This window comes from Pristis pectinata, chromosome 23 (genome assembly GCF_009764475.1).
Source record: "Pristis pectinata isolate sPriPec2 chromosome 23, sPriPec2.1.pri, whole genome shotgun sequence".
Classification (NCBI taxonomy): Eukaryota; Metazoa; Chordata; class Chondrichthyes; order Rhinopristiformes; family Pristidae; genus Pristis; species Pristis pectinata.
In genome coordinates, this window is record NC_067427.1 from 1445229 (window position 1) to 1462920 (window position 17692).

The window sequence follows — 17692 nt, forward strand, 5'->3', positions numbered from 1 at the left end:
TGTGCAGTAAGCTGTTATGGGCACCTTATTGGAGCCTTTCTGCAGATACACAACATTAGTTTCTTTGTCCTTGTCTATTCTGTTGGTTACAGCCCCAAAAAAACTCCAGCAGATTAGTCAAACCTGTCTTCCCTTTCCTAAATCCACACTGACCCAACTCGGCCCTTACTACATTCCAGCATTCTCTCTGCTGTCACCATGGTTCCTATTTTCTGACATCCTCCTTTTTCAGTAGTGGGGATACAGTTGCTCCCTGTTTCAGAACCTTTGAATCTTTCTTAGAAAATGTCAAGCAGTGCACCCATTATTTCTATAGCCATCCCTTTCAAAGCCCAGAGATGCAGATCATAAGATTACAAGGGTTGATGGACTTTCAATACCATTAGTTTTTCCAATACTAATTTCTTCAGTTCCTTGTTCTCTCTGCATCTGCTGCTTTCCACTGTCTCTTTCTCTGCCATTTCCTTATTACCCCACATAATTCTTCCTGTCTCAGTCTGTGACAGACTTGCATTAGCTTTTGCAAATCTTTTTCTTTTTCCAGACCTATGGAAGTTCTTATGGTTTATTTTTATGCTTCTCGCCAAATTATCCTTGTATTTCACTTCCCTTTCCCATATGGATGCTTTGGGCCTCCTTGGTGAATTCTGAAACCTCTCTGAGTTTCCTGCCTTTGTTGCCAGAAATGTCTGGTCAGTGGTTTCTGCTGCCACCCAGCCTGATTGTACTTTTGATTTTCTGAGCTAAGATCCTTTTTCCCATCCTCTGTGACCAGGACCAGCTCTCCACCTTCTCCATTCTGCTTATCCCTTCTGAAAATTAAATATTTTAATCCTCAGTCTCGTTTGCTTTTCAAACACATCTTTGCCGTGGCTATCAGATTGAACCCACTTCTTTCTATTTGTGCCATTAATGTGTCTATTAATAGTCAGATAAAGATCACTCGCTTTTGACTTTTTACCATTTTGCCTTGGTCTGACTCTAACTGAAGCTACTTAGGTTCCTGTGGACTGATTCTTCCTGGCACATTTCACAACACTGCTCTGTCATCTCGTCGTTTATCTTTAACATTTTTTAACATCCCTCAGCAAAACCCTTCTCCAACATACCCACAGCTTAACCCACAGCCTTATTTACAGGCCTAATTGTTTGTTTTGCCAGGACACGGGTCCCAACATGATTCATGTAATGTTTATCCAAAAGGAACAACAGCAGGGATCTTTGATCTGACTCTGTTCCTCTCTCCACAGATGCTGCCTGACTTACTCAGTGTTTCCAGGACTTTGTTTTTATTTCAGATCTCCAACATCTGCATTTTTATTTGATTTTCAATGACAATGATCTTATTTGTCTTGGTATTGACCAAAGAGAAGGACATGGAGGGTAGTGAGATCAGTGTGGGGTGTGCCGGTATTCCAGAGCATGTTGATATCAAAAAGGAGGAGGTGTTGGGGCTCTTAAAGACCATTAAGGTGGATAAGTCCCCAGGACCTGATAGAATCTATCCCAGGTTATTGGGAGAGGCAAGCAGGAGATCTTTGTATCTTCTTTACTCACAGGCGAGGTCTCAGAGAACTGGAGAACAGTAAGTGTTGTTCCTCTGTTTAACAAGGGCAATAGAGACAAACCAGAAAATTATAGGCCAGTGAGCCTCACATCAGTGGTAGGGAAATTACTGGAGAAGATTCTTAGGGCTAGAACCTATTTGCATCTGGAAAAGCATAGACTCATTGGGAAGAGGGAACATGGCCTTGTACAGGGGAAGTCATGTCTTACAAACTTGGCTGAGGTTTTGAGAAGCTGATGAAGATAACTGATGAGGGCAGAGTAGTAGATGTTATATACATGGCCTTTGGTGAAGCTTTCGACAAGGTGCCTCGTGTGGCTGCTCCAGAAGATTAAGGCACATGGGATCCATGGAGGCTTGATGGGTTCGGCTGTAGAAGACAGAGGGCAGTGGTGCAGGGGTGTTACTCTGACTGGAGGTCTGTGACCAGTGGTGTCCTGCAGGGACCTCTGTTTGTGATATATGTAAGTGCTTTGGATGAGCACATAGGTGGGCTGATTAATAAGTTTGCAGATGACATAAAATTTGGTGGAGTTGAGAACAGAGGAAAGTGGTCAAAGGATTCAGCAGGGTATAGCTCAGATGGAAATGTGGGCGGAGAAATGGCAGATGGCGTTTAATCCGGACAAGTGTGAGGTGTTTCACTTGGGAGGTCAACTATAAGTTTTAGTTCATGACAGAACCCTTAGGAACACTGATGTACGGAGGGATCTTCGGATGCAATTAGATAGCTTCCTGAAAGTGGAAAGGGTGGTGAACAAGGCATCCATCGGACTTTCCCGCATCGATCACGATGTTGTGTACAAAAGTCGGGAAGTCGTGTTGCAGCTGTATAAAACTTTGGTTTAGCCATATTTGGAGTATTGTGTGCAGTTCTGGTCTCCTAAATGCAGGAAGGATGTGGAGGCTTTGGAGAGGGTGCAGAAGTGGTTCACCTGGATTATAGAGTATTTGCTATAAGGAGAGGTTGGACAAACTTGGGTTGTTTTCTCTGGAGCATCGGAAGCTGAGGGGAGACCTGATCGAAGTTTATAAAATTATGAGAGGCATAGATAGGGTAGAGAGTTAGAATCTTTACCTCAGAGTAGAAATGTCAAGTACTAGAGGGCATGCGTTTAAATTGAGAGGAGTTTTAGGTGATGTGTGGGGCAAGTTTGTTCCACAGAGAGTGGTGGGTGCCTGGAATGGGTGCCAGGAGAGGTGATGGAGGCAGATACCACAGCAATGTTTAAGAGGCATTTAGACAGGCACATGAACAGGCAGGGAATGGAGGGAGATGGACCATGTGCAGGTAGTTGGGATTAATTTGGATTGGCATCATGGTTGGCACAGACACTGTGGGCCGAAGGTCCTGTTCCTGTGCTGTATTGGTCTATGTCCTGTGTCATCAAGACATTGTTTTCCATTCCACATTCCACGGTTGTGCCAGCAGCCACAGGGCAACCTGACCCATCTCCCATGAAAGGGATTCAGACTGCTCTTCGAGCAATTGCCACCACTCAACTTGTGATGGTGTCTACGGCAGACCTCATTTTAAATAATCACATGGCCAATATTGTGGCTCAGTATCACAGCAGGTAGTGCTGCTACTTCACAGCCCCAGCAGCCCAAGTTTGATCCTGACCTCCTGACCACCACCGCATACGCCCCCCCCCCCGCCAGGTTACAGGTGACCTTCACCCAAATTCTCCCAGACATTTTTAACCCATTTTCAAGTTGGTAATAATAATAATGAAGTGTTTTATGACTGAATACCAGCAGTTTAATTATGGGTAGTAATCTGATAAATATTTGATGAAATGAAAGAATTTTAGCAAGTGCATGTAGAGCGATACAATATGGGTAGCTGTAGAAAATGGATATTTCTGACTTATGGACGAATCGTCTCAGGGACAGTTCTCAGGAGGGGATCCCTTGCATCACCTGGGGACTGCCTGTACTGTCCGTGTGAAGTTTGTATGTTCCCTCTTTGACCACCAGTTTCTTCCCACATCCCAAGCGGATTGACCACTGTAAGTTAGTCCAAGTGTAGATGGGTGGCAGGTGAATGGGAGTGGTACAGGGGCATGTGAGAGAGAATAGGTCAGAAGAAATAAATGTGGGAATTGGATTGATGGGGTTGCTCTGAGCCAACATGAACTTGGTGGGGCCAAATGCTCCCTTCTATGCCATGGGAAATATGAGTTGCATTAAATACGAATTTATCAAAAGTGAAGACAAAATTGTATTTGTAATAAAACTAGAAAATGCTGGAAGTGTTCAGGAAGGCAGTATCTGTGGAGAGTGAAACAGAGTGAATGTTACACATCGATGATCTCTCTTCAGAACACAGTTTCGCTTTAGTTCAGTTGTGTAAGTTGTTGGCAAGGCCGCACTTGGAGCACTGTGTACAGTTTTGGTCACCCTGTTACAGGAAAGAGCGCAGAAAAGATTTACGAGGATGTTGCCAGGATTCAAGGGCCTGAGCTATAAGGAGAGGTTGGCCAGGCTGGGCCTTTATTCCTTGGAACGTAGGAGAATGAGGGGCGACCTTATAAAAGTGTTTAAAATTATGAGAGGCATAGATAAGGTGGACGGTAACAGTCTTTTCCCCAGGGTAGGGGAGTCCAAAACTAGGGGGCATAGGTTTAGGGTGAGAGGGGAAAGATTTTAAAGAGTCCTGAGGGGCAACTTTTTCATGTAGAGGGTGGTGAGTGCATGGAACGAGCTGCCAGAGGAAGTGGTTGAGGCACATACTATAGTGTCAGGTACATGGAGGGGTGGGGCTTAGAGAGATATGGGCCGACTGCAGGAAATTGGGACTAAGTAAGTGAGGCTGTGGTCGGCATGGACTGATTGGGCTGAAGGGCCTGTATCTGTGCTATGTTGTTCTGTGACTTTCCATATCACTCTCCACAAGTGCTACTTGACATGACGTATTTATAACACTTTTGCTCTTATTTCCAGTTTCCAGCATCTGCAGTTTTTTTTTGCTGCTTAGCTTTTATTTGAGTGTGGAAATTAAACATCTTTTGGAAAATAAACAAGTCCATGTCTACAGCACACATTCACATGTTTCCAACGGTCTCTATGGGCTTCCCAAGGTTAGATTCTCCCCATCTTATTCGGGAGTGTCTTTTTAAAGGGCTATGTTATAAATAGACAATGGATTATAGTGGTAAACAATCTATTATTGTGTTGTGGCTCAGTTGGAAGGAGGAAATGACATGTCATTCTAGTGTGTGACAGATGAAGTCAATGTCATGAAGTTCCACTGCTCGGTGTTGGAAGTAGCATTTTAAAGAGAGTAATGCCTCAGTGCTTTCCTTGCTGTTAGCCTGGGCATACCCTTGGAACCTTGCTGAGGAAATGTGTGCTTGATGCATGAAGACTTCTCACTGCCTTTTTAACAACTCACAATGCAGGTTAGGTTTAGTTAATGCCATTACGGTTTTTAAAATTACTTCTATAAAATTCAAGTCTGCAGGAAAGGGGTCACAGTGAAAAATGCTATAAAAGGGGCCAATATTATTTAATAACTATATTTTAATTAATGCAAAGTAAAACTAGATTTTGTTTAAGTTGATTTCCAAAATATTTTTAGCTGCACTGGAATTCACTCAATAATGACATCCTAACAGAACAAGTTTACCCTGCGAGAATTTTAAATGTTTGGCTACACTTTAATGTCTTTTGTCCTTCCTTTTCACCTTGCATCAGTATCTGACATTTTCTGTGGAATTGGTATTAAGATGCCAAGCAACTCAATTAGTCAAGTTGTTGCAAAGCAGGGATTGAACTGCAGCACAAATTCTTTAAACTCTCTTGTCCTGTTTAGGCTTGTTTAACAATCTTAATACATTGACCTATATTTTAAAAGTGACCTTCATTCAGTCCTAGCAACTGCTTTCAAACTCTACGCAAAAAGGCATTTTGTTAATTGATATCTTCCTTCTGCGCATTTCCTGTGGTTACCTTCAGTTTTGCAACAACTGGTTATTGTGTACTGAGGTTTTTAAGTGGTGCAGTTCTGGCCTCCACTTTGCAAGTGGCTTTTACAGAGCAACTGCAAAATAGGTTATACTGTAAAATGAAGCTAACCTACTTCTGGTGTGAGTTAAATTTGGATCGAGATATTTTCCTCATTCTCAAAGGAGCCAACAGCATAGTGTTTGCTTTATTTGATTAAACTTCTTTGGAGACTAGGTACCTGGAGAAAAGATGGACAGGAATGTAACAAACGTCCGTTCAGTACTACCAAGGTATCAGTAAACTTTATTGTACTTTCATTACTGCATTTTCTGCAGATTGAAATCTTCTCTTAATGCACTTTTGAGTTGTTAGCCTTTCTCCTGTGAGATGGCGTGTTGATATCATAGCCTGGAAATGTTTTTCACGTTGCTGATATCAGACTGGAGGTGCGTGTTCATGGGGAGGGTTAGTTTTTGGATCAGATTCATAAGGTGAGATTCCTAACATTATGATTATTCCTCATCAGACCAGTTTGGTTTCATTACCAATTGGAGCATGCTTTCAAACATGGATTATAAAACAAACTGCTGGAGGAACTCAGCAGATCAGCAGCATCTGTGGAGGGGAATGGACTGTTGATGTTTCGGATCAAGACCCTTCACCTGGACTTCATCCAATGAAGGGTCTCAGCCAAAACGTCGACTGTCCATTTCCCTCCACAGATGCTGCCCGACCCGCTGAGTTCCTCCAGCAGTCTGATGGTTGCTCCAGATCCCAGCATCTGCCATCTCTGGTGTCTTCACTCAAACATGGATTACTGGCTTGATTTTATTATCTGCCCTCTGACCTCATGGACGAACTCTGCTTGATAAAGTTGTCCTGTACTGAATGAGTGAGTGGATGGTGTAGCGGAGTGGGAGGGAGGTGCTGTTCTCATGTTTCCATGAGGAGGGTGTGAGGGAGTGGGAGGGGAGTGAGTGGATGGTGTGGGCTGTGGTGGAGAGGGAGGGGTGTGGTGGAGAGGGAGGGGTGTGGAGGGTGTGGGGGAGAGGGAGGGGGGTGGGAGGAGGTGTGTGGGAGGGGATGTTCCATGCTTCCTGTCCACAATCAGTGCTGAATGAACTGCCACAGCTCCCGGAGTGTTAATTTTTGAGCTGCTTTACCCGCTGTGTGTCCTGTGCCCTTGGGAACCTGCACTGTTCTTGTTAACTCCAAATTCTGGTGCATTTACTCTTGTGAACATGATCAGTACCATCTGCAGATTTGGAAATTGTCCCTGTAAGTTCAAGTACAAGCCAGTAATGTACATCAAGAGAAGCAATGGTTCTTCTACTGAGCTCTGGGGAACACCACTGTACTCTTCCCTCGAATCTGAGATCTTTTCTTCCTTTCTTCCCCTTCGATGTATACGTATGGAATGATCAGTGTGGATGGCACACAAGCAGAAGTCTTTCACTGTAGCTCGGTACATGTGACAATAACAAGCCATTTACCAATGTCCTCTGCCCTGTTTCCTTTACTGTGCCGGTTCATGCTAATCCTACCCCTTTTTACATCACCATTTTCAAACATTCAACTGCTCATCCCTCATTGATCTCCTGTGTTATTTCAACAAAATCTCTGTCCAGTTACTTCAATATGATTTGCCTTCATCAGATTCATGCTGGCTTTCTCTGTCCAATCCGCACTTGTCCAAGTGGCTGCCGTTTATGTCCCTGATTATTGGATCCAAAAGTTTCACCAGAACCAAAGTTAGACTGGCAGGCCTGTTGTTGCTGGGTTTTGAATAAGTGAGTAACGTTTGAAGTTCTCCAGTCCTCAGACGTCACCCTTGTGTCTACAAATGTTTGGAAGATAATCTGCCCTTACTTCCCTCAACAACCGAGGATACATCCCAGCCAGACCAGGTGGTCATCTCCTCTTCCTTGTTAATTATTAGTCCACCTAGTACCCAGCTCTGTTTGCTGAGAATCCAGCTGCATCTTTTTCCTTGATGAAGACTAATATAAATCACTCATTTAGTATCAGAATCAGGTTTATTATCACTGACATATAACATGAAATGTGTTGTTTTGCAGCAGCAGTACAGTGCAATGACATGAAATTACCATAAATTACAAAATAAATAAATAGTGCAAAAAAAAGAATAACGAGGTAGTGTTCAGGGACCGTTCAGAAATCTGATGGCAGAGGGGAAGAAGCTGTTCCAGAATCATTGAGTGTGGGTCTTCAGGCTCCTGTACCACCACCTCAATGGTAGTAATAAGAAGAGGGCATGTTCCAGGTAGTGAGGGTCCTTAGTGATAGATGCTGCCTTCATGAGGATCCGCCTCTTGAAGATGTCCTCAATGGTGGAGAGGGTTGTGCCCGTGATGGAGCTGGCTGAGTCTACAACCTTCTGCAGCCTCTTTCAATCCTGAACATTGGAGCCTCCGTATCAGGCAGTGATACAACCAGTCAGAATGCTCTCCACCATACATCTGCAGGAATTTATGACCATGTGACTTCAATCATGCTCCCTACCTCCATGAGTAGATCTCTTTTAGGTCTCTGATTGTTCCCACATCTCCTCTCTACCCATCTATAAGCCTATGGAAGACTTTTCAATTCTCCTCTTAGTTTGCCACAGTTTTTGTTCATAGTTTTGCCTTTTATTTCCTCTCTTAATTTCCTAAATTAACTTGGTTTTCACTTGTGTTTTCAGGCCTTAACTTTACTGGCATGTTGTTGAAGATTTGCATCCAGATAATGGAACACTTATATATTTTGGCTTATAAAGTATGACTGATTAGTCATGACCCAATAATTTTGAAGATGGCTGGATGATCTCCTGAAGCAAGGGGAGATAGTGGAGATTTTGAAAGAATAGTGTTGTCATTTATGGCAAGTAACAGGGGATACTCGTTTATCAGTATTGAAATCTAGGACCACTAAAGGCTGTTCTTGAAATAATTGGGAGAGAGATCACTGAATCTTGGGAAACGTTGGAAGCTGGGCTCTCAATGTGAAGAAGTAAAAGCCCAGTATTTTTCCCATTAAAACTTGAATGTGGTCAAAATATTTTTGAACACTCAGAGCAATTTTGGGATCTGTATGTGGTGGAGAGAGAAGATGATGAGGTTTGGCAGCTGTCTGTTGTGGAATCCAACAGGGCTGCAAAGGTAGTTTTGGTAACATTGTGTGCAACTGTCTAAGAATATTGTGTGAAACAAAATCAATATATTACTCATTAGGGTTGTGGAAAAATTGATGTTCTAGATTGATTTTTCATTACTTTATTAGATAGCCACTTTTGACTTTAAGATAAGATACCTTTATTAGTACATTAGTACATGTACATTGAAACACACAGTGAAATGCATCTTTTGTGTAGAGTGTTCTGGGGGCAGCCCGCAAGTGTCGCCACGCATCCGGCACCAACATAGCACGCCCACAACTTCCTAACCCGTACGTCTTTGGAATGTGGGAGGAAACCGGAGCACCCAGAGGAAACCCACGCGGACACGGGGAGAACGTACAAACTCCTTACAGACAGCCGTCGGAATTGAACCCTGGTTGCTGGCGTTGTAAAGCTTTAGGCTAACCGCTACACTATCATGCCTGTTCACATGCCCACACTATCATGCCTGTTCACATGCCCTCACCACCGTGCCTGCCCCCTACACCACCGTGCCTGCCCATTTGGCCTTGGGCTTAGTCATCATCTTAACAGGATGCTGCTTTCTGATGAATGGATTGCCAACAGGGTACTCAAGTCACACCACTTGTATTTTTAGAAACCTGCATTAAGCTTGATAAGTGTGCAATATCAAACATTTTCCAATTGTTTTCACAGGTCCAGCAGAGAATCTTCAATTTTATATCACATATGCTGAGGTAGGTACTTGCAATCTTTTAATACATATTAAAACTTTCTAATGTTACATCTTACAAGATTGTTAAAATATATTGTAGTGCCCTTTTTTAATGGGCTACATACCAAAAAGACTTCTTCAGGCAACTTTTAAGTTGATAGTGTCGTAGAGTCATAGTGTCATAGAGTAATACAGCACGGAAGCAGGCCCTTCGGCCCAACTCGTCTATGCCGACCAAGATGCCTGCCTAAGTCAGTCCCATTTGCCAGTGTGTGGCCCATATCCCTCTAAACCTTTCCTATCCATGTACCCATCCAAGTGTCTTTTAAATATTATTCATGTACCTGCCCCTACCACTTCCTCTGGCAGCTTGTTCCATATACTCACCACCTTCTGCATGAAGAAGTTGCCCCTCAGGTCCCTTTTAAATTTTTCCCCTCTCACCTTAAACCTATGCCCTGGAGTTTTTGATTCCCTTTCCCTGGGAAAAAGACTGTGTGCATTCACCCTGTCGATGCCCCTTGTGATTTTATACACCTCTAAGATCAGTCTCCTATGCTCCAATGAGTTCATTACTTTTACTTTTTTTCCAAAATTATGCATTAGGTATCTTTTGTACATAATTGTTTTGGGTGGTTTTCAAAGTCACTTTGTCATCCATAAAGTGATTTGAAACGTGTGTAAAGAGTGTAAATAACCACGCAGGACTGACTCCTCATCCTTCGTATCTTGGTTTGAACCCAGCTTCAGACCAGATGGTTTCGATTTTACTGCTACCATGATAGTGAGTGAAATAAATCTGGGAAACCTGAAACTAATTCTGAGAGGCGTACGCCTCCCCATGCATGAAACATTGCTTCTAAAATAATAGTTACTCAGAGGTAAAACATGGTTGACTGAATCTAAGCTTAGTTTGGTCACTGTGCAACAGCAGAGGTTCAAAGGAAGCTTGTGGTTAAATGATATTCTTCAGAAATGTTCAGATTGCCTTTTATTTTGCATATGTGATCAAGGTGTTGAGGGCCAGTCATGATGATGAATCCAACTTCTCAGGAAACAAAAATTGACTTTGAGGGTATGCCTTGGAAATAACACCTTCTGCACTTGTCCCTTTTGGTGGGAGAGATAATGGGTGTGGGAGGTGCTACTGAAGTGGCAGAAAATAATATTGAAGTAGCATTAATGACGATAATAGTGTGATTAATGCAATGGTGGTGTGGACTGCCACCTAAGCAGGACAGCTGCTGTAACTTGTTCCAACCACCAGCAAGATTTGCACTTCCATCAGGTACTAAGAGAACTAATCAGATTGTACTACTAGAAGGTAAATCATTCTCAAACATGGGAGAATTTATGAAAGAGATTTGGGGTTCATGGTAAACATGTTCCCTTTGCTTTCTACCACAGCCATGTCTGCATCCAATGTGCCACTCTCCCTTGGATCTAAGGGGCTTTCACTTCTTAAACCAGTCTGCCATGTAGAACCTTGTTCAAAGCCCTTCTGAGATCCGTGTTGACAACATAAAATGCAATGCTCCCATTGATCTTCCTTCTAACCGCCTCAATATACTCAATCAAGTTTGATGTGACCTTCTCTAAACAAGTCTATGCTGATCCTAATTAATCTGTCCCTCAGGATTGATTGTCCACTGGTGTAGTTAAACTAACAGATCATTTTTCATTTTATCCCTCCTTCCTTTTAAAAATAACAGTACAATGTTCGCAATCTTCCAATGCTTCAACACTATTCCAGGAACCAGGAAGGGTTCAAAAGTGATAGTCATAGCCTCTGCAATTTCCGTCCTTGCTTATTTTAACAGCCTGGGATATTAATTCATCCAAGGCTGGCAAGTTATCTGCCCTCAGAAATGCTCAACTCATTAATACTTCCTCTTATGCTATGCTTATCCCATCCAACCTTTTATATACTTCCTCCTGAACTACAACATCACATCATCTCTTGTAAACAGAGCTGCAAAGTATCATTAAGAACTTCTCCACATCCTCTGTTTCTGAATAAATTCCTTTTTGGTCCCGAAGATGTCCTTAGTTATTCTCTGTCCTTGGTTGTCATCTTGCTCTACATAGAATATCCTTGCATTTTCTTTGATTTTACTTCTTAATGTTTCTCTGCCATCTCCTGTTTTCCTAATTTCTCCACGCCCTTCAAAGCTTTCAGCAACATTAAACCTCAGAGTCTAACATAAGCCTTCCCTATTGCCCTTGTCCTTCTCTCTATGAACTTTGTCATCCAGAGCACTCTGGACTTGGCTGTCCTTCCTTTTCCTTCCTTGGATCAGAGGAGACTGAGGCGAAACTGAATTGAGATGTATAAAAGTCTTGGGGGTCTAAATGAAGAAGAAAGATCTATTTCCCTTAGAAAAGGCTTAATATAAAAACAGAACCACAACTGGTAGATGGATTCAAGATGAAGAAAAATGTGTTCACCCAATCAACAGTTGGGGTCTGGAATTCACTGCCTGAGGTGGAAACCTTCGCCACATTTGATGTGACGATTTGGATGTGTTCTGGAAGAGTTGTGACCTGCGAGACTATGGATGCAGTGCTGGAAGGTGGGATTGGACTGGGTAGTCCTTTCTTAACTGGCACAGGCATGACGGCCCATATGGCCTCCTTCTGTAGTGTAAATGTTCAGTGGATCAAACATTGATTCAGTTATCAAAACCCATGGTGTTAGTTTGTATTTTTAAGAGATCTTTTTTTTTGTTTTATTTTACAAGTCCTGAAAATAGTTCTGTTATAGATTGTGTGGATCTTACTCTCCTCATAGTCACATTTAGTTTTCCCGTCAGATACGTGAGGATATTTAACTCCTATGTAGTGCATAATCATTTATTAAAATACTCAATGCACACATTACAATTTTAATTACCGAAATAAAATTACATTTTTGTCACAAAGTGCAGGTAATAATTTCATTTTCTGCAGAGGAGATTACAGATATTTGGCTGTTTTAAATTGGCTGCCACAGCGGTAAAAAAATTGCATTGCTTCAAAGCAAATTCCAACATTAAAGGTGCTGAAGTACAATTGAATAGTAATTCATTTTCCCTGCTAGGTTTATATTTGTAAAAATCTACAGATAATATTTGCCATGACTTTTCAATAGCACAGCATGCATCAGAAGAAGGCACCCTGTTGATTAGCATGTTGCAGGACAATATTCCAAAACTACAGAGGTGCTTGTGTCAGTCTGTAGCTTTTGGCCTTTCAAAGTACAGTTGCCAGGCTGTTGGCTGCAAGTCTCTGAATGTGATCAGAAGTTGTGTTCTTTGACTTTAGATAATTGGAGAAATTGAAAGCAGCCTTAAATTATAGCCATTCACTAGGTATTGTTTAGCTTAACAATCCATTTGCCAAATTGAGGTACATTTTTCAGTATCATTAAAGAAGCTGGTGATAAAATCACAAAGTATTTGCATTGTTAGGCAGGACTATGAGGTGACTATCAAACAAAAGGTGACTGACTGGCACAGGCAGTCCCTCCGTAGAAGATCAGTAGGAAACAAATCGCTCTGGCAGCTGCAGTCAAAGGTTTCCCTCTGTCATCAGCTCTCAGGTTCAGGACTGGGCAGCAGTTTCCACGAACACATCAAGTTCAAGGGCCAAACTTCATGTGATGTCATTTAAAGATGTGGTGTAGCAAATTTCATTCCACGGTTGGGATAAGTTTGTGACAAACATCCATTCCAAACCTCCAGACAGGTATACTCACTATACTTTGTCCCACCCTGCTGCCTAGAAGGACTCCGTTCCTTTCTTCCAGTTAACCACTGTCTTACTTGTGCAGATGACGAGACTTTCCACATCGGTGCCTTTGAAAACCCTTTCTTCACCCTGAACCATGGTACTCCACTACCACTGTGGACACAGCCCTTAACCACTTCTCATCTATTTCCTGCAACTCTGTTCTCACCCCCTCTTTTCCTGGACCGAGCAAGGAAAGAGTTCCCCAGGTCCTCAGCTTCTACCCCACCAATCTCCGCATTCAATGGATCATCCTTTCTATTTCCACTGACTTCAACAAGATTCTACCACCAGGCACATCCTCCCCTCCCCTCAGCTCTCAGAATTTCGAAGGGACCATTCCTTTTGTGATCTGGTTTGCTCTTCTGTCACCACTTTTTGGCACTTTTCCATGTAACTGCAGGAGATGCCACACCTGCTCACTCATCTCCTTCCTTCCCCCATCGAGGGACTCCAAGTGAGGCAGTGATTCGCTTGAACTTCTTCTGATCTACTGTCCTACATGTGTGATCTGTTCCAATTTGGAAAAACCAGACACAGGTTGGGGTACTGCTTTGCAGAACACCAGTGTTCAGTCCGCAGGAGTGACCCTGAGCTTCTAGTTGCCTGCCACTTTAATCACCCATTCCACACCCACTCAGGCCTATCCGACTGTTGACTCCTAAACTACGAAAACAGGGCCCAATGTAAGCTTAAGGGACAGGACCATATCTCCTGTCAGGGCTCTTTGCAGCCTTCTGGACTTAATATTGAATTTGACAACTTCAGGTAACTCACTTTCTCTTTTAGTATCAGAAGGGAACATTCCGGCTGTATGTCATGATATCGGCTCAGCTATTGTCTCTCTAGCACAGCCTGACCTCAGAATCAGGTTTATTATCAATGACATATGTCGTGAAATGTGTTGTTTTGTGGCAGCAGTACAGTGCATGACATAAAGACATTAAACATTACAATAAAGTTACAAAAATAAATAAATAGTGCAAAAGAGAAATAACGAGCTGTTTGTGGGTTCATGGACAGTTCAGAAATCTGATGGTGGAGGGGAAGAAGCTGTCCCTGAATCATTGAGTGTGGGTCTTCAGGCTCCTGTACCTCCTCCCCGATGATAGTAACAAGAAGAGGGCATGTCCCAGGTGGTGAGGGTCCTTAGTGATAGATGCTGCCTTCTTGAGGCACCGCCTCTTGAAGATATCCTTGATGGTGGGGAGGGTTGTGCCCGTGATGGAGCTGGCTGACTCTACAAATCTGTGGTCTCTTGCAATCCTGCGCATTGGAGCCTCCACACTAGGCTGTGATGCAACCATTCAGAATGCTCTCCACCGTACATCTGTAGAAATTTGCAAGAGCCTTTGGTGACATACCAAATCTCCTCAAACTCCTAATGAAGTAGAGCCACTGGCGTGCCTTCTTCATGATTACATCAATGTGTTGGGCCCAGGATAGATCCTCCGAGATGTTAACACCCAGGAACTTGAAGCTGCTCACCCTTTCCACCACTGACCCCTCAATGAGGACTGGTGTGTGTTCTCCCGACTTCCCCTTCCTGAAGTCCACAATCTTGCTGACGTTGAGTGCGAGGTTGTTGTTGCGACCCCACTCAACCAGCCGATCTATCTCACTCCTGTACGCCTCCTCGTTGCCATCTGAGGTTCTGCCGACAACAGTGGTGTCATCGGCGAATTTATAGATGGCGTTTGAGCTGTGCCTAGCCACACAGTCATGAATGTAGAGAGAGTAGAGCAGTGGGCTAAGCACACATCCTTGTGCTGTGCCTGTGTTGATTGTCAGCGAGGAGGCGATGTTACTACCGATCCACACTGACTGTGGTCTCCCGATGAGGAAGTCCAGGATCCAGTTGCAGAGGGAGGTACAGAGGCCCAGGTTTTGAAGCTTGTTGATTAGTACTGAGGGGATGATGGTGTTGAATGCTGAGCTGTGATCGATAAACAGCAGACGTATGTTTTGCTGTTGTCCAGGTGCTCCAAAGCTGAGTGAGATTGCGTGAGATACCTATTGGGCATATCTCTCAGCCCTTACAAGAAACTGCAGATGGTGGAATCTCTCCTCCTCTTCAACCACAAGTTGCAACGCATTTTGTAACTTGTTAAGTTTACTTGTCTGTTTCCTTGCTCTCTAACTACCCCTCCTAACTCATCGACAGGATCACCTCGGCAACTTATCCCATGGTAACCCTGGCCTCACCCTACCAGAGATATTTCCTGTGTTCTATCCATCAGTCCCCAAACATTCCCTGCAACTTAAAACTAATTTGTTTTCTTTCTTTCCCAATTCTGATGCAGTCTTTGGCCTGAAACATTAACTCTGTTTCTCCCTCTGCAATGCTGAGTGTTTTCAGTCATTTTTGTTTTTATTTCAGCATCTATAGTTTTGTGATTTTCATTTATGGAAGGAGCCTGCTCCTTGTTTTACAGTTGTTTACAAAAGATAGCCCAGCTAGAGGGCTAGCATTAAAAAAATAAATGGGCTGATCTGCCTGACTTGCTTCTGAGCGAGCATATACATCCACTCAAATGTCCTGACCCTAGACTGAGGAAGCTCTCTGCTGTGCTCTTGATGTGAAGTTAAAAGAAGGGGTAGCACTTTGAGGCACAGAAGGGACTGTGTCAGAACTGCAGGTAGAGAAGGCAGCTTTGAGTAAGAGTGAGGCAGAAGGAGGTTTGTAAGTGAACAAGAGGGTTGAGAGGTGAGGATCCGATGCAGAGCTCAGCTAATGCCAGGTGCCTGTTGGGCTGACAGACCTGTTTCTGTGCTGCACTATTCCAGGTAACGTATTCAAACTAAGAAATGAAGGACAGTTTAGCAGAGGAATTTTATTTGTATCCAGTCAGTCTCACCCCACAGTTAGACTCCTGTCACAGATTTCCACCTCCTTAATTTACAGCTTTGGTTACAATGCCTTGCACCAATCACTGTGGGCTGGGATATATACGATCATATCATGCATCAAGTAATTACTACAAACACAAAAATCACAATTATTTGTTGCTCTAGATTCCCCCACCTGCATTCTCTTGTGTCTTCGCAATTACGTTGTCGATTGTGACTTCATATCTTTAAATCATTGGGTTTGCTGCATTGTTAAATGATATTTTGTTTTAGATTCAAGATGGACAGTCACCATTGACCTCAGTTGGAACTGTAGCTGTGCTGCACTAGAGCCTGTTTCATTCAGGTCACTTGCATCATGGCCACGGCTTCCTGTTGTGTGTGAAACTGATTGTCATTGTGATTCAGCAGAACCATGCCAACATTGAAGTCTGCACTGACACTGCTTGTGCTTCCAGTTGCAAAACTCTGTTTGTTTCGCATTGTACACAGCACAGAAGCTGGTTATTTAGCCAAAATGGTTCCAACTGGTGTGTATGTCCCACACAAGCCTGGTCCATCTTGCATTGCCTCACTGTATCAGCATAACCTTCCTGTCCCTTTCTTCTTCCTTTGCTCAGTTGGACTCCCTTTAAATCCTTCTGAGGGATAGTTGGAACATTCTGACATGTGGGGTCAGATCCCAGTCGAGTTTCTGAATTCCTTTCAAAAAAAATTGGCTCAAAGCTTTCAAGCCTTCCCACAGAACTGTAGGATGTACCCATGCCCACGGCAGACTTTAGCGTTTGAAATTAGGCTTGGAATAATTACCCTGGACTATGATGGTTGTAAATTGTCAATGAAATAACTAAACATAGCATGAACATTTTTATCAGAAGAGTCATTGAGTTTTACAGTACAGAAACAGGCCCTTTGGCCCAACTGGTCCATGCTGACCAAGATGCCCCATCCAAGTTAGTCCCATTTGCCAGCATTTGGTCCATATCCCTCTAAACCTTTCCAAACCATGTACCTGTCCAAGTGTCTTTTAAACGTTGTTACTGTACCTGCCTCACCCACTTCCTCTGGCAGCTCATTCCACACAGTTACCACCCTTTGTGGGTAAAAATAAAAGTTGTCCCTCAAGTTCCTCTTAAATCTTTCCCCTCTCACCTTAAACCTTGAGTTGTACAGCACAGAAACAGGCCCTTTGGCATAGTCCAGTTGGGCCGAAGAGCCTGTTTCCCCTGTGCCCTCTAGTTCTTGGTTCCCCAACCCTGGGAAATAGACTGAGTGCATTCACCCTACCTATGCCCCTCGTGATTTTATACACCTCTATGAGATTACCCCTCAGTCTCCTACGCTCAAAGGAGTAAAGTCCTAGCCTGTCCAACCTCTCCCTATAACTCAGTCACTCAAGTCCTGGTAACATCCTTGTAAATCTTTTCTGCAGTTCAGTAACAGTGACCATGATACCACACATTTGTTCTGAATTATTTGAAGAGGGCATGCATTTTCTGTGGTATAGAACATGGAACAGTACAGGCCCTTTGGCCCACAATTTTGTGTCAACCTATATAAACCTAGTCCCTGATCAATCCAACCCTTCCCTCCTGCACTGCCCGTAACCTTCCATTTTTCTTACATCCATGTGCCTGTCTAAGAGTCTTTTAAATGTCCCTATTGTATCAGCCTCTACCACCACCCCCGGCAGTGTGTTTCA

At 43.3% G+C, this 17692-nt stretch overlaps 1 protein-coding gene across 1 annotated transcript in view; it reads left to right on the forward strand.

Annotated features, from left to right (window-relative positions):
- Positions 1-17692, forward strand: part of LOC127582028 (regulator of G-protein signaling 3-like) — a 224014-nt gene that overhangs the window by 118707 nt on the left and 87615 nt on the right. The window contains 1 exon segment of the mRNA XM_052036961.1: positions 9354-9394. Coding sequence (XP_051892921.1) covers positions 9354-9394 — 41 coding nt within the window.